The sequence below is a fragment of the Heteronotia binoei genome, chromosome 3 (genome assembly GCF_032191835.1).
Source record: "Heteronotia binoei isolate CCM8104 ecotype False Entrance Well chromosome 3, APGP_CSIRO_Hbin_v1, whole genome shotgun sequence".
Taxonomy (NCBI): Eukaryota; Metazoa; Chordata; class Lepidosauria; order Squamata; family Gekkonidae; genus Heteronotia; species Heteronotia binoei.
This window is the reverse complement of record NC_083225.1, coordinates 96792394-96818198: the sequence shown is the minus strand read 5'-3', so window position 1 is coordinate 96818198 and position 25805 is coordinate 96792394. Positions and strand designations below refer to the sequence as shown.

Genomic DNA, 25805 nt, shown 5'->3' with positions numbered 1-25805 from the left:
GGTTGTTTGGGAGAGGAAACAGTTATATGTTATGTGACAGAAACTGGAACTGATTTTAACTAATCAAGCTTAACTAAGTATAGTGCCACAGAGCCATGCTATGTTATTTCATGAGCTCAAGGGCATTATAGTTTGCTTTTTTTCCAAAAATAAGCTGCCACAGTTCCATGTAGAAATTTTCTTTTGTAACTATGTGCATGTGGGGAGGGTCATGTTCCATTATTTTCATAGATAACTGAGTTTTCTAGTTTACTTTGTTTGCATTTCGTTAATGAATAATGACAAAATATTGTGAGACAGACTTCATGAGAACACAAGAATATGTACTTCCATCACTCTTGTCCTGAGTCAGCAGTATATGCTCATCAGCTTTTCCCTGTGAAATTTATAGCTAGAAATCTAAAGCAGAAATACTTCTTCATACCTGGATTTGCAAGACAGCTGCTGGTTGGGCCAAGTATTTGGTAGGGGTCTACAAAAAGAAAGACAGGTTTATGAACAAAATAGGGGTCGATTGCACCTTTAAGACCAACTTAGTTTTATTCAGAATGTAAACTTCCGTGTGCATGCGCACTTCTTCAGACAAGGAATGAGATACAGTAAGCAGAGCCACATAGAGCTGGTGGGGTTTGGAATGCAAAGTGGTACAAAGTTAAAATCCAATAGCAGAATAGTAAAATTAACAAATTCAGAAAACCTTTGATCTGGGTTGCATTAGTGTGGGAAACCATAAAACAGTAACATGTCAGAATGTGAGAAATGCTTGTTAATTATTCTATTGCTAATAAACCTGGGTCAAAATGAGGGCATTTCTTTCCTAGAAGTTTTTCCTGTCCAGCTAATTTACCTTTTAACATGTAACATAAATATATACATCATTCTAGTTTGCCATTAGGAAAAAAATACAATAAAATATAGTGGAAGATGGGTTTAATATATGTAATGAGATAAACAGCCAATATCCCTTTTATGAGTATGTACATTAAAACACAGGTTATACACTAATATTATGTGTAATATTAGAATATCATACATTAATTCAGCAGACACACATAGGCACCAGCGAGCCCCTGTGGAGGTCTCATCATTTCTGTGTCCCTCTTCCCCTATGTCCTCTCTCTTTTCCCTGCTTCCTGCTCCCCTTCATCAACCAACCTACCTTTTATCTGCTTCTGCAGTCTTTCAATTTTACTTCACTTATACTCCACCTTCTTCCATGGAGACCTAAAGTGCTTAAATTGTTCTCTCCTCCATTTTATTCACACAACAACACTGTGAGGTAGATTAGGCTAAGAGATAGTGATTGGCCCAAGGCCATCCAGCAAACTTCCATGGCAAAGTGAGGATTTGAACCTGGGTCTTCCAGATCCTGTTCTGACAATCTAGCTGCTACACAACATTGACTCTCAGATTTTCCTCTTTCTGTCCCCTAAGAGCCTCTCTGGAAAAAAGTCTGGCCAAATCTGGCTCTGGGAAAAGCAGGTGCTTAAGTAATTCATGTGGTGGCCAGCCAAGCTGCGCAAGTTGTGTAGACGCTATCGCTGGGCTAGGGTTGCCAGGTCTTACCTGCTCGCTGACGGGGAATAGGATGGAACTTTCCGGGAATGGAGGCAGGTGACATCACCATGTGTGACATCCTTGATGTGATGATGTCATGCAGAAGTGATATCATGCTAGGGACATCGCATGGTTCGTGGCTGTTGGGGGTGGTGCTTCCCTGCTGGCCAGCGGTGAGCAGGAGTCCATGAAATTGAGGGATCCCCTGCTCCCACCTGAGGACTGGCAGCACTATGCTGGGCTCAGGTGGGTTGGGTGGCATCAAGTTATTTGGAAGCCACTGCTGCACTTGGTTGTGTTATGCAAATCATGTGGGGAAAGTTGCCCTGCTGGACCAGGGCAAGAGGGGGGGAGCAAGAGTGGACTGGGAAGCAAAAATGGCCCCAGAAAAGGCTCTGCTCCTCTCTCTGCCTTTTACAGAGAGAAATCAAGTTTTGAAGTCCTAAGGGAAAACAACCCTGACTGTTCCCTGGAAGGTCAAATGCTGAAGCTGAAGCTCAAATACTTTGGCCACCAAATGAGAAGGGAGCACTCACTGGAGAAGAACCTGATGCTAGAAAAGACAGAAGGCAAAAGAAGAGGGGAGGGCAAAAGATGAGATGGTTGGACAGCATTACTGATGTAACTAACACAAATTTGAGCAGACTTTGGAGGATGGTGGAAGACAGGAAGGCCTGTCGTGACTTGGTCCATGGGGTCGCAAAGAGTCAGACTCAACTGTGCGACTGAACAACAACAAATACTGTTGTGATTGCATAGCATCCTCCATAATGGCCACTGAAATCTTGGAGGGCATTCATTTCTCAAAAGTACAGGCTTTGCTTTTCTTATTTTAACTGGTTTAATCCCACAATTATAATTATTATTTTTAGACTGTTAATATTTGTCTGCAATCCAGGGGTTTTCAGATTTGTTTAAACATTGTCTTCTCTGTTCATAGCTTCAGTCTCTCGATTTAAATAGTCACGGGGGGGGGGGCATACTGATATGCATTGTCAAGAGGGAATCTGCAAGACTAATCAGGAGAAATTTAGCTTCTTTGCCTCCTCCCCACAGCTCCTCCTGCCTGCCTTGGCAGCCTTCTTCCTTTCTCTCTGCCTGCCTAGCTGTTCCCTTTCTCATTGTGAATGGCCCCACACAGCCAGTCAGCTATGTGTCTTATGCTGTGGCAGTGACAGCAGCTGCCGCTCTAGCAAATCTGGTAGCAAAGGGGCATGATATGGGGGGCAGTGTCAGATGCTGCTGCTCTTTCTTACCAACCTGTCTGGCTCCAGTGCCTTAGTGACAGAGGGAAATGGGCTCGCAACATATGGGATGCAGCCACCTTCACAGGGGAGGGATGTGGGTTTGCAACTGCTGGAGGAGGCTACTGCTTCTCCTCCCCTGCTTGCCTACAGTGGTTCCACACCCACGCAGTTGTTTGAGATTCAGAATTTTTCTGCAAAGCTGGGGAGTCCTCTAAATTTGGAGAAAACATCCTTCTCTCAATGAGGCTCCAACCCACAGATTTAAATATCTGCAGATGGTGCCATGTTATATATATAAAGGTAGTCCCCTGTGCAAGCACCAGTCATTCTTCAACTCTGGGGTGACGTTGCTTTCACAACGGTTTCATGGCAGACTTTTTACAGGGTGGTTTGCCATCACCTTCCCCAGTCATCTGCACTTTCCCCCCAGCAAGCTGGGTACTCATTTTACCAACCTCAAAAGGATGGAAGGCTGAGTCAACCTTGAGCTGGCTACCTGAACCAGCTTCTGCTGGGATCGAACTCAGGTTGAGAGCAGAGGGCTCCGACTACAGTACTGCAGCTTTACCACTCTGTGGTATTCATTCATAATTTATATATATATAAATTACGAATGAATATAAATTTCTGTATTCTGAACTGGACCACGGATTGTGGATTAACAGAGCTTCAAATTGCAGCTAGGGAGAGATAGGGTTGATTTCTCTACAACCCTATTTAGGGTTAAAATGCTGGCCCAATTACTGTATGGGACATTTGTAGGGCCACCAAGCTTGTATTTTGCCCCCCCCCCCCCAAGAAAGAGTGCAATCTAAGTTTTTAAGAACAATTCTATAGGTACTCAAGTGTGTGCCCAGTGCAAGGTTAAGACTGGAGACAGGCAGTATTAGAACTGAAACATGGGTATGTTTGCTGTCCATATGTGGTTAAGAGACATGTTAATCTCCAAAATTTATTTCCACTTATAATCAGAGACAAATTTCAATCTAATTGCCTTAAGTCTGTCCAGAACGATATTATCAAAATTGGTTTCTCTCCTCATGCTCTCCTGTCCTGTGGCTACGATCAGGCAAACAGATTAGTTAAAAAGAGGATTGAGGACACAGAATGCCAAACTGACATTGCCAGTCTACAAAATGTTTATGTGTGGTCAAACTGTTGAAATATTGTGAAGCCGGCAGCTTATTTAACATTTTTAGAAATAAGTAGATTCAGAAAGTCGTTTACCCCAGCAAGGTGCCTGGCCCTTCCTTCACAGTATTGGCAGATACAACAAGACTCCCTACCTGGAAAGGCTCTGCTCCTGTCTGCTAAGAGAGGCTGAAACCATAGAGCACATTTTTTTAGCTGGCCATTTTATAAGGAAGCACATGACAAGATTATCATTCCATTGTTTGATAAAATCTCTGATTTCACTGAAGAAGTTACACTTGATTGTCTTTGGTCAGATAAGAATTCTAAGATTACTCATCAAGTAGCCAGATTCTGTTCTATTCAGGTCTTGGAAACTATATTGTAATTAGATCTTAATTTTAAATTGTTTTATCTGGTTATTTATGTCTTGATTTTTTTAATGTGTAAATGTGTTACGTGACTGGTCAAATGACCATAATAAGGAATGACTGACTGACTGACGACAACCCTATAGGAAGTCTAAAGCTTGAAATCTAAAATAAATAAATAAAACAGTGGATGCAGCCTCCACAAAACAATAAAAACAATGCGTGCAGCTTTAAGAGAAGAATGCCACTGAGTTCACAGTTGCTACTCTGGATGTTACTAGGCAACCACAATAATATTGCTATTCCTTCCAAATCTTGGTTTCTATAAAGCTAATCCATGATGATGATGAGGGGGAAGAAATTGGATTTATACCCCACCCTTTGCTCAGAGTCTCAAAGTAGCTTACAAACTCCTTTTCCTTCCTTTTCCCACAACAGACACCCTGTGAAATAGGTGGGGCTGAGAGAGCTCTCAGACAACAGCTTTTGAGAGCTCTGCTGAGAACCTATGGCTGACCCAAGGTCACACCAGCAGCTGCATGTGGAAGAATGGAGAATCAAACTCAGTTCTCCCAGACTAGAGTTTGGGCTCTTAACCATTGCATCAAACTGAAGAAGGGGAGACTTGAGGACCAAAACTGCCCTGGAAATAATCCTGTCCCACTACCTTGTTATGTACCCTGATGGAGGAGGACTACTGAGGACAGGCCCAGTGGTTACCACCAGGCTCTCACTACCCAGGCACAGCACCAGCCACCATGCAGTAGCCCTGGAACAGCAGTAGCTACTACACAACTAGGCCAGACTCTTCCCAGGGAGAGACTGCCAATGTTCCCCAGAGAGTACTACGCTCAGGCTCACAAAACCTGTTGGTAGTCCCCGGGCCAAAGGAGGCCCGTCTAAAATCCACCAGGGACCGGGCCTTCTCAACAACGGCACCTTACTGGTGGAACCAGCTGCCGGAAGAGGTACGGGCCCTGCGGGATCTAGGGCAATTCCGCAGGGCCTGTAAGACAGTCCTCTTCCGGCAGGCCTATGACATTAACTGACAATGAAAACATCCTGGATGGAACAAAATGTATTTATAGGCCGCCGGTTTTAATTATCCTATTTTATCATGTTTTTATTAACCTATAGTTTAATTGTATTTTAAATGTTTCAATCTGAAGTTGTCTAATTTATCATGTTGTAAGCCGCCCTGAGACACTTAGGTGAGAAGGGCGGGGTATAAATCTTAATATAAATAAATAAATAAATAAATAAATGGGAGGAAAGAAGGAAAAGCTGAAGACAGTGGAGCTGATAAAGATAGGTTTGGCTGGTGCATGGGAAAAAGAAAAGGAAGGAAACAGGAAAAGGGAAGAAGCTATGTGGGCTGCCAGGGAAGGGAAACAAAATTATGGGGAAGTAGATAGAAGGAAAATAAGGTGCCCCCAAGTCTTTGTTGGTTTCCCACTTTGTTTATGTGTTTATAAAGATATAGTTTATTTAAAACACTTACTAGCTACCATTCTATCTTACAGGAACTCAAGACAGTTTACAATATAAATAATAATAAAATACATAAAAACCACTAGTTAAAATCAATACTTTAAAACTGGCAGTAGGCAAAAAAACTAATCAGATGCCATCATGCACATACAAACACACTCATATTTGCAAAAACAATAATTATTATATCAATTGAGAACAATACCAGAATGAAAATAGCAGGCATAGTACAACTCTATCCTTCACTTTTGTCATCTGAATGAAAACTAATTGGCAACTAAATCCTTTTTTCCTGACATAAGCTCAGGTTTTGATGGTAAATTAAATCATACTTTCACAGTGATGTTGCAACATTTGTCAGTACAACTGCTAAGCCATTGTAGCTATAATGATATAAAATGGAGAAATGGATGGAGCTGAGTGCATGGTAACGAAGGACTGGAACACTGATAATCCTATCCTCTTTAGGGCTGCCTCTCTTTGCTGGGACCATTACAACATTAAAATGAAATGGGAAGCCCAAGACAGGTGCTCTACATCTGTGTTCATCTCCACTACCTCAATAGAGGCTAGGAGACTCTGAAGCTGGCATATTACCAGAGCATACAAGCTCCAGCAAGGGAACACAGCTCACATATGTATGTTATGGGATTGCATCAGTCTTTGGGTTTCATTCTTCCTTGTCCTAGGACTTTGGAGCTGGCTGATCATTGACATTTGAATGCCAAGTCTTCCTCTTTGTGAAACCAAATCACAGTGATATGTAAAAAAAAAAGTTTTGATGCAGGAAAGTAATCCAGGGACCACTGACATTTGTGATAACTTCTCTGCTAACTGTCCAAATCTGGTCAAATTATTGAAAGATTAATGAAAATTTCTGCTTGCCCATAACGGATATAGTAGAGTGATATTAAGCACAGACACACCTAATTGAGGACGTTGGTCTTCTGTTTGGGGTACTGTTGAAGATGATGCTTGGGCAGCTAAAAGAACAAAAATGAATGCAGTTGAAATCACATGTTAGAAGTTATCTGCATTAGGAAGTGACATATGCACCCTTTAAATAAGGTAAGAGAAACATCCTTAGGCTGATTTAAATATTAAAACAAAACTACCTACCATTTCCCTCTCGTGACACACCAACTAATGTAGTGGCATCCAAATATGGGTGCCTTAACAAGTTGAGATTTGGCTTCCCTGTAGGAGAATTTTGATGCTTTGCAGATGCCCTGAAGGGAGAGCCTCTTAGACTGCTCCATGTAGCAGCTTCTTCAATGAAAAAAACAGCAGTAGCAGCGCAGAACAGCTTGCTTAAGTTCATGAATAATCACTTCAAGAACACCAACTACAATGAACCAGCAACAACCATTACAACCAGCAATGAAGATCCTGTGAATTTAGGGGGAGGTGTTTGTGAGTTTTCTGCATTGTGCAGGGGGTTGGACTAGATAACCCTGGAGATCCCTTCCAACTCTATGATTCTACAAGTAAGCAATTTGTTTTACTTCTGTGTGGTCTTTATGCAGTCCTACATATACAGCATTAGCAAGTTGCAGTCTCCCACTCGGTATCAGCTCTGCAGCATATGACATCCTGCTTTGCAGAGGCTGCCAAGCTATTCGGCCTAGAAGTTAGTCTGAAGAAGACAGAAGTTCTCCACCAGCCTGCACCCCAGGAAGATTATCACCCTCCCTGCATCACTGTGGGCGAATCAGTTCTGAAGACAGTCCAGCAGTTCAGCTACCTAGGGTGCATCATCTCCTCAGATGCCAAGATCGACAAGTAGATTGACAACAGGCTGGCAAAGGCAAACCGTGCATTTGGCCAACTGCACAAAAGAGTGTGGAGCAACAAGTATCTGAAAGAAGGCACAAAGATCAATGTTTACAAAGCGGTTGTGATGACAACCCTCATCTACGGCTCCGAATCGTGGGTTTTATACCGTCATCACCTGCGACTCCTTGAGCGCTTTCATCAGCGCTGCCTTCGCACCATCCTCAACATCCACTGCAGTGACTTTGTGACCAACACTGAAGTCCTCAAGAGGGCGGAGGTTACAAGCATTGAAGCACTGCTGTTGAAGACGCAGCTGCGCTGGGCAGGGCATATTTCTAGGATGGAAAACCACCGCCTTCCCAAGATTGCTCTGTATGGCGAACTTTCCACCGGCCATCGAAATAGAGGGGCACCAAAGAAGAGGTACAAGGACTTCTTGAAGAAATCCCTTGGCACCTGTCGCATCAACCATCACCAGTGGTCTGACCTAGCCTCAGATCGCAAAGCATGGAGGCACACCATCCACCAGGCTGTCTCTTCCTTTGAGAACGCACGCATAGCTGGTCTTGAGGACAAAAGGAGATTGAGGAAGAATCGCACTGCTACAGCACCAACCCCAGATCAGGCTTTTCCCTGCAGCCACTGTGGCCGGATCTGCCTGTCCTGCATTGGTCTTGTCAGCCACCAGCGAGCCTGCAGCAGACGTGGACTGCTGCACCCTTCTTGAATCTTCGTTCGCGAAGTCAAGCCGAGAGAGAAGTTGCAGTTACATTTAAGAGAAAATAGCATTAAATACAGGCTGGCCAAATGCATCCTGTTATGTGCCTAGATATTAATAGCATACCGGGATATGAAAGGAGAGGCAGTTGCCAATGCCACACCTTTGCAAATCTCCTAAAAAGATATATCTTGCATGAACTCAGACAGTACAACAACAGTTTTTGTTGAATGTGCTCAGGGAGTTTGTGGCAGAAACTGTTCTGTTCATGAATTTTACTTTCTAGTCTCTTTAAATGTAGATGTTACTGGAACCAGTTTCACACAAGTTTCTAACAGCATGGTCAGGATTAGTTAGGTCACCAGTGACACAGTCTCAGGAGTTTATATGCACCATTGATATATGCAAGCTGATATACTTTCTCTACCACTGTAGTTCAACAATTAACTAGGTCTGTGACCATCATGAACAAATCTGATTTATTCATTTTGTTTGAACTGAGCCATAGCAGCACAGCTATGCTAATTACAAAATTCAAATAATTTATATACATGTTTAATTATTGATTATAGCAGCCCCGTGGCGCAGAGTGGTAAAGCAGCAGTACTGCAGTACTGTGATCTGAACTCTCTGCTCACGACCGGATGGCATACATCCGAGAGTTCTGAAAGAACTCAAAGTTGAACTTGTGGATCTTCTAACAAAAATCTGTAATCTTTCATTGAAATCTGCCTCCGTTCCTGAGGACTGGAAGGTAGCAAATGTCACCCCCATCTTTAAAAAAGGTTCCAGAGGAGATCCGGGAAATTACAGGCCAGTCAGTCTGACTTCAATACCGGGAAAGTTGGTAGAAACCATTATCAAGGACAGAATGAGTAGGCACATTGATGAACCCGGGTTATTGAGGAAGACTCAGCATGGGTTCTGCAAGGGAAGATCTTGCCTCACTAACCTGTTACATTTCTTTGAGGGGGTGAACAAACATGTGGACAAAGGAGACCCGATAGAAGTTGTTTACCTTGACTTCCAGAAAGCTTTTGATAAAGTTCCTCATCAAAGGCTCCTTAGAAAACTTGAGAGTCATGGAGTAAAAGGACAGGTCCTCTTGTGGATCAAAAACTGGCTTAGTAATAGGAAGCAGAGAGTCAGTATAAATGGGCAGTCTTCGCAGTGGAGGACGGTAAGCAGTGGGGTGCCGCAGGGCTCGGTACTGGGTCCCATGCTCTTTAACTTGTTCATAAATGATTTAGAGTTGGGAGTGAGCAGTGAAGTGGCCAAGTTTGCAGATGACACTAAATTGTTCAGGGTGGTGAGAACCAGAGAGGATTGTGAGGAACTCCAAAGGGATCTGTTGAGGCTGGGTGAGTGGGCGTCAACGTGGCAGATGCGGTTCAATGTGGCCAAGTGCAAAGTAATGCACATTGGGGCCAAGAATCCCAGCTACAAATACAAGTTGATGGGGTGTGAACTGGCAGAGAGTGACCAAGAGAGAGATCTTGGGGTCGTGGTAGATAACTCACTGAAAATGTCAAGACAGTGTGCGTCTGCAATAAAAAAGGCCAACGCCATGCTGGGAATTATTAGGAAGGGGATTGAAAACAAATCAGCCAGTATCATAATGCCCCTGTATAAATCGATGGTGCGGTCTCATTTGGAGTACTGTGTGCAGTTCTGGTCACCGCACCTCAAAAAGGATATTATAGCATTGGAGAAAGTCCAGAGAAGGGCAACTAGAATGATTAAAGGGCTGGAGCACTTTCCCTATGAAGAAAGGTTGAAACGCTTGGGACTCTTTAGCTTGGAGAAACGTCGACTGCGGGGTGACATGATAGAGGTTTACAAGATAATGCATGGGATGGAGAAAGTAGAGAAAGAAGTACTTTTCTCCCTTTCTCACAATACAAGAACTCGTGGGCATTCGATGAAATTGCTGAGCAGAAAGGTTAAAACGGATAAAAGGAAGTACTTCTTTACCCAAAGGGTGATTAACATGTGGAATTCACTGCCACAGGAGGTGGTGACGGCCACAAGTATAGCCACCTTCAAGAGGGGTTTAGATAAAAATATGGAGCACAGGTCCATCAGTGGCTATTAGCCACAGTGTATGTGTGTATATAAAAATTTTTTTGCCACTGTGTGACACAGAGTGTTGGACTTGATGGGCCGTTGGCCTGATCCAACATGGCTTCTCTTATGTTCTTATGACCTGAATTCGATTCTGGTGGAAGCTGGATTCAGGTAGCCGGCCCAAGGTTGACACAGCCTTCCATCCTTCCGAGGTTGGTAAAATGAGTACCCAGCTTGCTGGTGGGAAAGTGTAAAAGACTGGGGAAGGCAATGGCAAACCACCACGTAAAAAGTCTGCTGTGAAAAAGTGAAAGCAACATCACTCCAGAGTCGGAAATGACTGGTGTTTGCACAGGGGACCTTTCTTTTCTTTAGTTATCGAATAAGGCCAGTCAATATATGTAATGTCTTTTGAAGCCCTTTATGTAGTATCTTAAAAGAGGGTACTATGGGTTTAAGAAAGCCAGATTCTTCTACATTGGTTATGGTACAAGATACTTTACCTTTTGACTGAGAGGCAGGATGACTGTGGCTTGTCCAGCCTGACCTCCTGGCTGGTTCATATGATATATCTGTACAAAAAAGAAATCATCTCAAATATATATGTATGCAAAAGTGGGAAACAAAGTAGAAGAAAATATCACTGGAAAATTCTGGCCAGGAGTACAAAATAAAGCAGGAGAGCAACTCATAGAATTCTGTGAAGACAAATTGTTCATTGTGAATACATTTCAAGTAACCAAATAACCAATACAGAAATCATACAGATTACATAATTGGCAGCAGAAGATGAAGGAGCTCTATTCTGTCTGCTAAAACAAGACCAAGAGCTGCGTAGTACACACCATGAATGGTTAATATAAAAAATTAGAATAAAGTTGAAGAAACCAAAACATTCATAGTGTCAAAATACAACCTAAAGCACATTCCTGAAGAGTCTAAAGATCATTAAAAGAACAGATTTGTATTACTAAAGTCAAGGGAATGTGAATCAGAAGCACTATGGTTGAAACCAGAGATATTATCAAGGAAGGACATGCAAAGATTTTTTCTGTAGTCAAAATAAATGAAAGCCTTGATAGATATCTCATGAAACCCTTAAAATCGCCAAAGAAGCAAAATTAAAGCAAATGTACACAAGCAAACATAAAAGGTTACAAATGGAATCAGAAGTTTAAATGTAGTGTTTCAGGAACTCACACAGAAACAAAAAAGTTTATTATAATAAACATTGTAGAGAAATAAAAGAGGACAACAAAGAAGGAAGAACAACAGATCTATTCCACAAGATCCAAGAAATAAAGGGGAAATTTAAAGCATAGGCATGCTGAAAAATCAACTTGGAAATACATTAATTGAGATGAAGACCAGAGATGACTTATTTTAGACTTATTATGTCTCCAGATTATGATGCACCTAAGAAACCCAAACGTTGATTTGCTAACCCATATATCTAACGTTGATTTGCTAACCCGTATATCTAACCTATCACTAAATTCAGCTAATGTACCAGAAGACTGTAGAGGAGCAAATGTTAAGACCAGTTTTTAAAAAGGGAATATAGAAGGGAACCAGAAAATTACAGGCCAGTCAGTCTAATGCCTGTCCCAGGCAAATTAGATTTGTTAAGCACATAGAGGTACAAAGCCTGGTGAGGGGAAATCAACATAGCTTCTACAATGGGAAGTCCTACCTCACCAACATTTTGGAGTTTTCTGAGAAAGCAAACAAGCATGTAGACAATGGTAACCTGGTAGACATTATATACATGGACTTTCAAAAGGCTTTTGACAAGGTACATCACCAAAGACTCTTGAGTAAACTTAGCAGTCATGAGATAAAAGGACAGGTTCTCTTACAGATTAAAAGCTGGTTAAATGACAGGAAGCAAAGAGTGGGAATGCCATGAGCCAGCCAGTGGCTACCTCATAGGATGAGGAAATAAAAGAGTTGGGTCCTCAGCTGGTGGAATACCCACCTGAGTAGCTGGGTCAAAAAGCAGACCCAGCAAGAGAAGCATTGGGAAGTGAGTATACTTTCCAGTCACAGCCAGGCTGCTCATTCTGGCAGGAGAAGAAAGAGATGACACAGAGGTTAGAGTGTCAGTCACCACTGGGTTCACTGGCAGAATGCAGAAGAAGGAGGGAATGCTTGGCAGCTCTAGAGAGAAAATGTAGTGCCTGCCTGATGGCTCAGCAGAGATCAGTGTTAACTCTTGGAGCAGAGTCTCTACAGGATCAGGAGTAAAAACAGGTTGCTTACCTGTAACTTATGATCTTCGAGTGGTCATCTGTGCAGTCACACACATGGGTTTTCCTGCTGGGACGAACCCGACCTCGGAGAATTCAAAGCTAGCTTAGGCATTATTTTTGGCGCACGTTCCCTCCCACTCTGGGGAGCCAGCATCTACTGCGCATGCCTGAAGCGAGGGGAAGGCGCTCCACCCACCCAGTTTCTTTCAAGCCGCTGTGTCGTAAAAATATAAGTGTGGATTAACTTAAGAAGCCAGTAGCAGGGATGGCTGGGCGGGCGTGTGTGACTGCACAGATGACCACTCGAAGATCATAAGTTACAGGTAAGCAACCTGTTTATCTTCTTCGTGGTCTCTGTGCAGTCCCACACATGGGTGACTGGTAAGCTGGACTGCACGGAGGTGGGTGCTGGTTCTGAAAAGAAACTTCAGAGGTTAAAACATGCAAGTCAGTCAATAACGTCCAGATAGCAGTGGAACTGCACTTACTGATGGAGAGACTGCAGGCTTCAATCAAAGATGGAGCAGAGTACAGCCTGTCCAAAGGACGAGTCTCACCGTGCACGGACATCTATTGCATAGTGCGTGGCGAACGTAGATGTAGAAGACCAAACTGCAGCAGCGCAGATGTCTTCCATAGGTACGCCTCTGGAGAAGGCAGAAGACGTAGAAAGAGCTCTTGTAGAGTGGGCTCATAGATGTTCTGGGGCAGGTTGCTTAGCCAGTTGATAGCATAGTGCAATGACAGCCACCAGCCATTTAGAAAATCTCTGGGTAGAGATTCTTTGTCCTTTTTTATGAGTCCCGTAAGGAACGAAAAGTCTCGAATCTTTACGAAAGGAACCTGTCCTGTCTATATAATAAGCAAGGGCTCGACGTACATCAAGATTGTGTAGAGCTTTTTGGCTCCTGTCAATGGGGTTTTGAAAGAAAGATGGTAATGTGGTCGTTTTCTGTAAATGGAATGGTGACACAATCTTTGGGAGGAAGGTGGGGTCAGGTCATAAAACTACCCTGTCATGATGGAAGACAGTGTAAGGAGGGTCTGCTCGGAAGGCACATATATCACTGGCCCTTTTGCCGGATGTAAGTGCCATTAGCACTTCCATGATAAAAGCTGTAGAGGAATAATAATAATAAGAAGATATTGGATTTCTATCCCGCCCTCCACTTCGAAGAGTCTCAGAGCGGCTCACAATCTCCTTTACCTTCCTCCCCCACAGACACCCTGTGAGGTGGGTGGGGCTGGAGAGGGCTCTCACAGCAGCTGCCCTTTCAAGGACAACCTCTGCCAGAGCTATGGCGGACCCAAGGCCATGCTAGCAGGTGCAAGTGGAGGAGTGGGGAATCAAACCCGGTTCTCCCAGATAAGAGTCCGCACACTTAACCATTACACCAAACTGGCTCTCCAGTTTGATGCCATTGGCTCAAAGGGAGGTTTCATTAGTTGGCTTAGGACTAAGGATAAACTCCATGTAGGGTAAACTTGACGGATTGGTGGCCGGAGATGTAGAATCCCCTTAAGAAACGATTTTGCAGCAGGATGTGAGAACACTGTGCGCCCTTCTATATGCGGATGGAAGGCGGAAATGGCTGCTAGGTGGACTTTCAGCGACGAATAGGTAAGACCGAATTCGGAGAGGAAAAGGGGGTATGATAGAATTTGTGACATCGAAGATGATGCAGGATGAAATTTATGATGAGTAGCGTAATCAGTGAACCGCTTCCACTTCAAGGCGTAAGACTTCCTAGTCGATGGCTTTCTGGCGTTCAATAGGACGTGTCTAACTTCCTCAGGAAAGTCTAAAAACTGATCCGCCATGCGGTCAGTCGGAGGCGACCTGAGTCGTGATGTAGGACCTTGCCATTCTGTTGTGACAGGAGATCCCGAGCTTGAGGGAAGCAGTGGAATACACTGTTGGAGAGAAGGAGGAGGGTTGTGAACCATGGTTGGCGAGGCCACCATGGTGTGACCAGTATGCAGTTGGTTTGGTCCAGTTGAATCTTTTGAAGTGTCGTTATTAGTGGAATGGGTGGAAACAGAAAATGTAGTGGTCCGTTCGATTGTTGGAGAAAGGCATCCCCTGCAGATTGGATCGAAGGGGGTCCTTGCATATAGAACTGGGCACATTGAGTGTTGTCTGGAGAGGCAAATACATCTATGAGGGGGACTCCAAATTCCCTGAAGACTGGTTGGAGATATGGCCTCTTGAGTGTCCACTCGTGGTCGTTGACGAGTTTCCGACTTAGGGTGTCCGCTTGGGTTTTTCTGGACCCCTGGTAAGTGTACCGCTGTGAGGTGTATGTTGTGTGCGATGCTCCAATACCAAAGAGCTAGAGCTCTTTTGCAGAGATGGGTGGATGCGGTTCCTCCCTGTCGGTTGATATAGAACACAGTCGCCACATTGTCTGATGTCACTTGTATGTGACGACCGTGAAGTGATAGCAGGAAGGACTTGAGTGCCCTGTGGACGGCTAGGAGCTCCAAGCAGTTGATGTGGAGGAATTTTTCGTATGCTGTCCACTGTCCTTGCACTGTAAGTGTGTCGAAATGGGCTCCCCAACCCCATCTCGAGGCGTCCGTGGTGACGATGGCTGATGGAGATTGTCTTAGGAATGGCATCCCGGTGAGGAGGTGATTCTGTACTGTCCACCACTCTAATGGTGGCAAAATGTGACTTGGGACTGTTAGTAAGCTTCGTTGAGATTTACATTGAGGGTGGAATGATCGAACGAACCAAAGTTGTAGGGGCCTCATGTGGAGTGTAGCATGAGAGAGAACCGAGGTTGTGGCTGCCATCAAGCCCAGCATGCGTTGGAAGGTAAAGGCTATCTGGGTTGGTTGAGATATTATAGTGCTGGCCAGAGATTGAATGCTGGTAACTCTGTCTGCTGGCAGATAGGCCTTGTGGTCTACAGTGGAAAGACGAGCTCCTATAAATTGGATGTCCTGCTTTGGTGTGAGATGGGACTTCTGGTGATTGACTTGTAACCCTAGGGCTGATAAGAGTTCCAGAGTTATCAAGATATCCTGTTGTAGTTGTTCCTCCGAGTGACTTACTACAAGCCAGTCGTCTATATACGGGTAAATTGCAATCTTCTTTTGACGAAGGGATGCTGCTACCACTGCCATGCATTGGCTGTGGACAGGCCAAATGGGAGTGCTCGGAACTGATAGTGTTCATTCCCGACAGCAAACCTGAGGAATCTTCTGTGGCAATGGTTGATCGTAAGGTGAAAATATGCATCCTGAAGGTCGATGAGTGCCATCCAAGCATTCTTGGGGATGAGAGGCAAGATGGATTGCAAGGTGATCATGCGGAATTTTTTGTATTGGATATGTTTGTTGAGTTCGCGAAGATCCAGTATCGGGCGCTGCCCTCCATCCCTTTTTGGAACTAGGAAGTATCGGGAGTAGAATCCTGTGTGATGATATTGAGGTGGAACTGGCTCTATGGCCGCTTTGGCCAACAAAGCGGTGATTTCTTCTTGAAGAGGTAGGGAGGGAGGGGTAGGTATGAAGTGATGGCTTTTCGGGTGCGAAGCGAACTCTATGGAATAACCCTTGTGGATAATTTTTAGAACCCATGAGTCTGTCATTATTGACTTCCACATGGGGTACAATGGGAGAAGTCTGGATGCGGTAGGGTGGTGTATCAGTGGTATCAGTGGTGGTGGCAGGCTGAGAAAGTCAAAGAGACTGCTTAGTAGCCATGGCAGTCTTCTTGGTTGGTTGCGGTCATTGGCGTTGGTGGAAAGGCTGTTTAGCTGAAGGTGCCTTGCGCTTCCAGTAGTCAGTCTGTCTGGGAGAGCGGGGACATTTACAGAATGGTGTCTTCCATGGTCTCTGTCTATTAGTTTGAGATTGTTGTTGGTTAACTCCCAATCTTTTGTCTCTCTTTCTACTATCGTGACAGCGAGCGGGACTGAATTCGAATCACTTCTTCTTCGATCCTGTCCATCGGTATCACCAATTGTGTTGACACAGTTGGAATCGGAGGCGACTTCGGTACGGAGGTCACCGTTGCAGCCGTAACGTCAGAGGTTCTGGGATCCGGTGGGGTTGACTTCGATGCACCCCTCAGTTCCTGCTGCCCCTTAGAAGACGATTCCAAGTGTTTTTTCTTGGAGTCGTGGGATTTTTTTTGTATGCTTTCCGGACTTAGGCTTACTGGGAGCCAAGGCCACTGAAGCTGCCGGTTTCACCGCGTCCCTTTGAGGAGTTAGGGAAGGCGGTGATCTTTGGGGCCCAGAAGAATGCGACATAGTGGGTTGCAGGAAAGATTCCAAGAGGTGACTCTTCAGTCTCGCAGCGCGGTTTTTTCTGGCTTGCTTTCCGAACTGGGTACAGTGGATGCAAGTGTCCATTCTGTGGGCGTCCCCCAAACAAACAATCACAGCAAATGGCCATCGGACGATGGGATTTTTGCCCCGCAGCGAGTGCACTTTTTAAAAGTGACTTTGAGATCTTTTCCTTTCAAACGCCCGGGAGGGAAGGGGGGGGGGGTAGGGAAGGGAAGCGAGATGATAGAAAAGGGTATATATATATATATATATATATATATATATATATATATATATATATATATATATATATATATATATATATATATATATATATATTTAATACAATACCAGTAGAAGAAAAAGAAGCGAAGATTGGAAAAATCGAATGGAAATCGGTCACGGATAAGGTAAGATGAGGTGAATAGGCTAGGTTGACGAAGGAGACGCAGCGAGGAAGGACTATCCCGGGCGGCGGTTAGAAAGAAACTGGGTGGGTGGAGCACCTTCCCCTCGCTTCAGGCATGCGCAGTGGATGCCTGCTCCCCAGAGCGGGAGGGAACGTGCGCCAAAAATAACACCTAGGCTAGCTTTGAATTCTCCGAGGTCGGGTTCGTCCCAGCGGGAAAACCCATGTGTGGGACTGCACAGAGACCACGAAGAAGATCAAGCTGATAGGGAGGATAATGAAAAACAGGTTGCTTACCTGTAACTGATGATCTTCGAGTGGTCATCTGTGCAGTCACACACATGGGTCTTGCCGCAGGCAACGGATCCATACCTCGGAGCTCCAATAGCTCGTATATAACGTCTTTTGGCGCGCTTTCCTCCCGCCCTGGGGAGCGGGCAGCGACCGCGCATGCCTGGAGCGGGGGGAGAGCGCCCATTCCACTCAGTTTCTTCCAGCCGCCGCTGGCAGAGACACTATGAAGAGTAAGAGGTTAATGAACAATCACCAGGAGCCAGCAGCGGGGAAGGCTGGGTGGGCGTGTGTGACTGCACAGATGACCACTCGAAGATCATCAGTTACAGGTAAGCAACCTGTTTATCTTCTTCGTGGTCTCTGTGCAGTCCCACACATGGGTGACTAGCCAGCTAGGTGTCCTGGAGGAGGGTGCTGGTAAAGAAGAAGTTAGTCACGTAAAACAAGCAGTCAAATGCAATTACATTGTAATCAGTCAAATGCAATCACATTGCAACCTGAAATATGCAACAACATATGCAACATGGTATGCAAGTTAAAGATGGAAGCGGATGCACTCACCCGAAGCTTCAGTGGAAGATGGATTTGAGGACCGCCTGACCGAAGGAGGCGTCACGTCTCGCACGAACGTCTAGCGCATAATGGGAGACGAACGTGGATGGAGAGGACCAGGATGCAGCCGCACAAATGTCCTCCAGAGAAACGCCTTGCAGGAAAGCCGAAGACGTCGAGACCGCTCTAGTAGAGTGGGCCTTAAGGCCTTCGGGTAAGGGCTGCTTAGCCAGTTCGTAGCACAACCTGATGGCACTAACTACCCATTTAGACAGCCTTTGGGTAGAAATTTTGTGACCCTTGTGAGGGTTGCCGTAGGCCACAAACAGATTAGGGTCCTTACGGAAAGGTTGTGTACGATCAAGGTAGAAGGACAAAGCCCTTCTGACGTCCAAAGAGTGTAGGGCTCGTTGTCCCTGGTCGGATGGGTTGGAGAAAAACGTTGGTAAGGAAGTTGAGGTCGATAAGTGGAACTGGGAGACAACCTTAGGCAGGAACGCAGGGTCCGGTCGTAAAACAACTTTGTCCCTATGGAACATGGTGTAGGGAGGATCGTAACGGAAGGCGCATAAGTCACTTGCCCGTTTGCCTGAGGTGAGGGCTACGAGCAATGCCGTCTTCCAGGAAAGAAGGTTGAGGTCTGCGGTGGCCATAGGTTCAAAGGGGGCCCTTATCAGGCAGGAAAGAACTAACGATAAACTCCAGGTCGGGGCAAAGGGTTTAACAGGTGGGTTGAGGTGCAACATGCCCTTAAGAAAGGACTTGGATAAGGGATGGGAGAACACAGTCTTGCCGTCAACCAAATTGTGGAAAGCAGAGACAGCAGAAAGATGCACCTTTAAGGAAGAATAACAGAGTCCTGCTTTTTGCAGAGAGAGCAGATAGTCCAGGATCAGGTTCAAGGGTGCCGACTCCGGCTGTAGATGCTTAGATGTCGTAAAGGAACAGAAGCGCTTCCATTTACGCTGATAGGAAAGTCTCGTGGAAGGCTTCCTTGCGTTAAGGATGACATTGGCTACCTCTGCAGAGAGGTAGGAGGGTGTATTCTCCAGGCTGTCAGGGCCAGGACTCGAGGGTTGTGATGCAGAACCTGACCGTTGGCCTGGGAGAGAAGGTCGCCCGCAGGAGGAAGTCGGCGGTAAGTGTGGCATGAGAGTTGAAGAAGCCCCGTGAACCACGGTTGTCGAGGCCACCATGGCGCAATGAGGATGCAGTCTGTTCCATCCCGAGCTATCTTCACCAACACCCGCGTCAGAAGAGGAGTTGGTGGGAAGAAGTAATGAAGGGGGCCCGTCCAATTGTGTAGGAAGGCGTCGTTGCCCCTTCTGGAGTAAAACCGAGGGCATTTGGCATTGTCCCGGGATGCAAAGACGTCCACCTTGGGTATTCCGAAGCATCGGAAGATGCGTCGAAGGTAGGTTGGATTGATGGACCATTCGTGATCGTCTATGCGAAACCTGCTGAGGGAGTCGGCCAGAGCATTCTCCACACCTGGGAGGTGAATGGCAGTCATGTAGATGTTGTGCTTGACACACCATTCCCAGAGCAGTACGGCTATACGGCAGAGACGGAGGGATCTGGTGCCGCCTTGTTTGTTTATGTAATAAACTGTTGCCATATTGTCCGTGGAGATCTGAACGTGCCGGTCCCTTATCAGGGGAAGAAAGGACTGTAGAGCTCTGTGTACCGCGATCAGTTCCAAGCAATTTATATGCATGGTTCTCTCGGAGGTTGTCCAGAGACCTCTCACAGTCTTGTCCTTTAGGTGGGCTCCCCAACCCCACCAGGAGGCATCTGTTGTAACTATGGCCGTTGGAGAGGTTGACAGAAACGGCCTGCCCTCGAGGAGATTGTTGGGAACAGTCCACCACGTGAGGGAGAGAAGCGCCTTGTGTGGAACAGTCAGCAAAGAACTTTGAGATTGTGTCTGAGGGTGGTAAGCTCTTACAAACCAGATTTGCAGTTGTCGCATCCTTAACCTGGCAAAGCGGAGGACGGACGTAGTGGCGGCCATGAGGCCCAGCAGGCGTTGGATTGTAAGCGCGGACTGACAGGGTTGTTGTTGTACTGACTTGGCTAGGGTGATAATTGTCTGTGCCCGATCTTCGGGAAGAAAGACTCGATGTAGGGAGGTGTGGAGAAGAGCTCCTATAAATTTGAGCTCCTGGGTAGGTGTGAGGTGTGATTTTGAGGCATTCACACGAAGGCCCAGGGAAGTCAGGAGAGTGAGAGCTGTGTCGAGGTTGTGCTCTAGTTGTTGTTGAGTTGGGGCCACCAGAAGCCAGTCGTCTATATATGGGAAGACTGGGATGTTCCGGATGCGAAGCGCAGCCGCCACCACTGCCATGCACTTTGTAAAAACGCGGGGCGCAGTGGAAAGGCCGAATGGTAGGGAAACATATTGGTAGTGGTCCTCGCCCATGGCAAAACGCAGATACTTCCGATGTTGAGGTCGGATGGTCACATGGAAGTAGGCGTCCTGAAGATCGAGAGAGGCCATCCAGGAATTCCTGGGTATGAGGGGCAAGATGGACTGCAGGGAGATCATTCTGAACCTCCTGTATTGGATGTATTTGTTGAGCCTCCTCAGATCCAGAATGGGGCGCCTGCCTCCATCCCTCTTGGGGACTAGGAAGTATTTTGAATAAAAGCCTGTCCCTCGGTGGAGAGGAGGGACGGGTTCTATGGCGTTCTTGTGCAGTAAGTCCAGAATCTCCTGATGCAGGGGAGAAGACGGGGGTGTAGCGATGAAGGAATGGTGATGAGGTGGAGAAATGAACTCGATTGCGTAACCTAGGCGCACGATGGTCAGCACCCAGGAGTCTGTTGTTATCGAATTCCAAGTTCGGAGGAAGGGTGAGAGACGGGTGCGGGGCGTTGGCAGAGTGTGAGGAGAGTCAAAGAGACTGCTTTGAAGGAAGGGAGGACTTTTTGGGCTGCTGTGAGCGAGGCCTCTGTTGAAACGCAGGTTTCTGTTGTCCACTCTTCCGTTTCCAGAAATCATTGCGCCTAGGAGATCGTTGGCGCCTCTGGAATGATGGTCTCCAGGATCTTGTACGGTTAGGCTGCTGGGAGAACGGTTGAGAAACTCCCAGACGCTTTGCGCGCTTGCGCCCGTCGTCCACTGAGGTGAGAACCTCATCAGTAGAGGCATGGAAGAGACCCAGGCCATCAAAGGGGAGGTCTTCGATCTTTTGCTTAATGTCCGGCTGTAGGTTGGTGGACCTTAGCCAGGCATGACGGCGAAGGGCGACAGATGACGCAAAAACCCTTGAAGAGCAGGAGACAGCGTGGCGAATGGAATTTATTTGTTGCTTCGATACCCTAGATAGTTCTGATACTAGCCCAGAGGCCACCTTTTGAGAGGGTTCCGGAAGGGAAGGGATGAGAGGTGTAAATTGGTTGGCCAGATGGAAGATGTAGGCCGAGAAGTAGGCAAGATAATTGTTCAGTTTCGAATTTGTTGAGGCAAGGTTGAACATTTTTCTGGCCAGGGTGTCCAGCTTCCTGCCCTCTCGGTCTGGAGGTGTTGGATGTCTGGAGGGCTTAGCCTTAGTGGCTGAGTGCACGATAATGGAATTGGGTGCTGGATGGGAAGCAAGAAATTTAGCCTCGGGAGCATGAACCCTATAAAGCGAGTCCAAGCGTTTAGAAGTAGGGGGAATGGAAGCTGGTTTTTCCCAGGTCTCACGGAGGCCTTCGAGGTGCACCGGTAGCATAGGGAGTAGTGAACCAGGTGGAAAGTCCGTCTGTACAAGGTCGTGTACGATATCAGAGACCTTAGGTGAGTCCGACGGAAGGGTAATGTTTAAAGCCTCGGCCATAGCAGTAATCAGATGGAGGTAGGCCTTGGAGGCATCAGATGGAGAGAGTCGGGGCTGTGGTGCCGAATCCGAGACTACCGAGTCTGGGTGGTCCTCGGAGTCAGATGAAGCTACGGAGTCGGCGTCGGAACGGGAGTCGTCACCGGAAGGAGGGGGCGGTGGCGGAATCGGGTCCGAAGGGGCGGTCTGAGGCTTCAGCACCTGGTCGCGTTGGTCCGTGTGGGTATGGACCGGAGGAGCAGTCGAGGTAGAAGCTAACGGAGTGCGCGGTCTAGCACCTTCTGCCTGGTAAGAGTCCCGAGATTGCTGTATACATTCCCGTAGTCGCTCACGGAGTCGGGGGGAGTAACGAGAATAATCAGGTTCTCGGATCGGATAAGGTTCTCGGGCCCGATCTTGATGACGGGGTCGCGGATAGTAGCGATCACGGATCCTAGGCGAATCGGGAAAACGCTCGACATCGCGGAAGCGCGGGGAGTCCCGGTGTCGTGGGGAATCCCGGAGTCGTCGTAGGGAATCACGGGGTCGATCACGGGGTCTAGGAGAATCCGCGTATCGAATAGCAGAGTACGTTGAGAAATCGGAACCCTCCACGGATGGGGACCGAGAAGGATGGCGATGGAACCGACGTTTAGGAGAAGGGGACCGAGAGAAATGGCGGTCGTACCTCGAAAGGGCGTAGTATTGTCGATACTGGCCCGAAGAGTCGGAGTCTCGGCGCCTGCGTGGCGATCTGGAGCGGCCTCTACGAGGCGGCGACCGAGATAGGGCTCGATGAAGAGGTGAGCGAGCGCGGCCTTCATTTGAAGCTTGAGTGGCCGAATCCCTATACAGGGGAGAAATCCCGATGTCTCGGAAGGATCCGATCCGAAGCGGAGGCTTAAGATAGGCCTGAGTCGAATCTGTAGTCAGGTCGGGTTGCATGAAGTCGGCAGGGACCACGCTGTGCACTGAAGGCGAACGAGAGTGGACCGGTATGACCTCTACTGCTGTAGATGAGTGAGGAGTCAGTTGCGGCATGTCGGTGATGACGTCAGAAGGAGCCGACAGTTCAAGCGGAAGTGCGGGCTGCGTCGAGGCCGTGGTATCCATAGGCGTCGAAACTGGAGCCCGAGGCTCTTTAGGAGCCGAGTGCGAGTGGTGTAGTTTCCTCGGCGCCGAATCAGCCGATTCGGAAAGGCGAGACTTTTTGGGCGCCGAATCGGAAGATTCGAGATGGCGCGATTTTTTCGAAGCCTTATGGCCTGGATCGGCGTGCTTCGAAGATTTTTTAACGGACTTGTGCTTCTGCTTAGGAAGAGACACGTCCGCAGAGGCCGAAGCTCCCGATTGTTGTTGGGGAGGCGGCGGGTCCGAGGCGGGCATAGCCCTCAGGGACAGTTCAATAAGGAAACTCCGGAGCCTGGCTGCACGGTTTTTCCGGGCTTGCTTGCCGAAGTTCGCACAGTGAGGGCAGGAGTCAACTCGATGAGCTTCGCCCAAACAAAACAGGCAGTGGCTGTGGCCGTCTGACGAAGGGATTTTGGTCCCACAGCGCGTGCACTTTTTAAAGGTAACTTTCCCTTCCATGCGCCCCGGACAAGGGAGGGGAGGGAAGGGAAAAAGGAGAGAATAGCGCAGGGAGCGGTTTTTTTTTTTTTTTTTTTTTGTTTTTCTGGGACGAAAAGGGTAGCGAGAAGAGGAAAATACTAAGTAGTGAAAGAAGGAATAAGAGATGAGGTAACGGACGAGCTAAGGAGGAACGCAGCGAGGAGGGTGTTGTCCGGGCGGCGGTAGGAAAGAAACTGAGTGGAATGGGCGCTCTCCCCCCGCTCCAGGCATGCGCGGTCGCTGCCCGCTCCCCAGGGCGGGAGGAAAGCGCGCCAAAAGACGTTATATACGAGCTATTGGAGCTCCGAGGTATGGATCCGTTGCCTGCGGCAAGACCCATGTGTGGGACTGCACAGAGACCACGAAGAAGATCACAGTGTTAAGAAACTAATGAGGCAGATAAAATGAACATGCTGAGCAAGACTTGATATGGAAGCACCACTGCATGTCACAAACTTTCGAGAGATGACATATTCTACCCTGTCTTGCTGCCTTTGTATTCTGTCTTTGCTTTGTTCAAGACCTTGCACCCTATATTGGTTCCAAGCTCTCTTTTCCTCTGATCCTTTGGCTACCTGACTTTGGACTCATTTGTAGACCTTGCTCTTGTCTCTTACTTTGTTTGTTGTGATTGCATTTGTGTATCTTGGAAACCCTGGTTAGAGTAACAGTGCCAGGCTTTGCTCTCAATATGACAGGAATCAATGGATAGTTCTTGCAATGGAGGGAAGCAGTAGGATCTCATATGAATTGGTATTGGGGCTGGTACTATTTCATTTCATTCATTTATTTATTTTAGTATATTTCTATTCCGCCCATTCCTCGTAGGGTTCTGGCAGAGTACAACATATGTTAAAAAAATAAAATACAATAAAAACTTTTTATAAACAAACAACTCAACAGCACTTAGAAAATTTTCCATATCATCGCATATTGCCCAGCCTGGCCATCTCACATAATGATAAGATGTTATCCCATAGAGATGGCAGATATTATTCTATTTTATAGCACAGGTGACAGTGCTGACAGGGGAGGCCAACCAGATAAAGAATAGAATATTCATAAATGATTTGGAACTAGGGATGAATATTATAGTGGCCAAGTTTGCAGATGACACAAAATTATTCAGGGTGTTGAAAACTCCAAGAGGACCTCCACAAACTGGGTGAGTGGATGACAATGTGGCAAATGAAGTTCAGTGTTATTAAGTATAAAGTGATGCACACTAGGACAAAATAAATAAATAAATGCCTACTTCAAGTATAGGCTAATGGAGTCTGAATTTGCTGAAACTGAGAGGAAAAACATCTTGGGGTTGTAGTAGATTGCTCATCCCATTGTGCTGCAGCAGTGAAAAAGGCAAACTTTGTTAGGGATTATTAGGAAAGGAATTGAGAAAAAAACAGCTAGTACTGGAATACCCTTGCATAGATCTATGGTGTGGCCTGATTCGGAATACAGTGTACAGTTCTGGTCACTGTATTGTAAAAAGATCTTTGCAGAGCTGGAAAAAGTACAGAGAAGGGCAACCAAGACGATTAGGGGGTTGGAGCACCTTCTCTATGAGGAAAGGCTGAAGAGCCTGGGACTTTTGAGTTTAGAAAATAGATGACTTTGGGGGACATGATAGAGATTAATAAAATTATGCATGGGATGAAGAGAGCTGACAAAGAGAACTTTTTCTCCCAAAATATTAGAATTTGAGGGCATTCATTGAAGTTGATGGGCAACAGGTTCAGGATGGACAAAAGGAAAGTGATGTAGTGATGACCACAGGAATAAACAGCTTTAAAAGGGGATTGGATAGATTTATGGAGGATAAATCTATCACTAGGTACTAGCTATCATGACTGAGGGAAACCTCCACATTCAGAGGCTCCAGTTTTCTGAATCGCAGATGCAGGAGGCAACACCAGTGGAATACCTTGACCTCTATGTCCTGTTGTTGGCCCTCCAGAGGAACTGGTTAGCCATTGTGTGAGACATGATTCTGGACTAGACAAACCACTGGTATGATCCAGCAGGGCTCTTCTTATGTCTGTGTGTTCTTACTGGAAAAAGCAAAAACACTAGGAAAGGTTGAAGGCAGCAGGAAATGAGAAAAACCCAATATGAGATTGACTCAATGAAGGACGCTACAGTCCTCAGCTTGCAAGCCCTGAGCAAGGCTGTTAACGACAGGATGTTTTGGAGATTGTTGATTTGTTGGGTCACCATAAGTCAGAAGCAACTTGACACTGGTT

At 46.4% G+C, this 25805-nt stretch overlaps 1 protein-coding gene across 5 annotated transcripts in view; it reads right to left on the bottom strand.

Annotated features, from left to right (window-relative positions):
* Positions 1-25805, bottom strand: part of ERG (ETS transcription factor ERG) — a 283816-nt gene that overhangs the window by 2283 nt on the left and 255728 nt on the right. For all 5 annotated transcript variants that reach the window (XM_060234254.1, XM_060234256.1, XM_060234257.1 and 2 more), the window contains 3 exons: positions 10862-10930; positions 6724-6780; positions 425-472 (listed from right to left, as the gene is read on the bottom strand). In XM_060234254.1, the coding sequence (XP_060090237.1) occupies positions 425-472; positions 6724-6780; positions 10862-10930 (174 nt within the window). The remainder of the gene's footprint in view (positions 1-424; positions 473-6723; positions 6781-10861; positions 10931-25805) is intronic.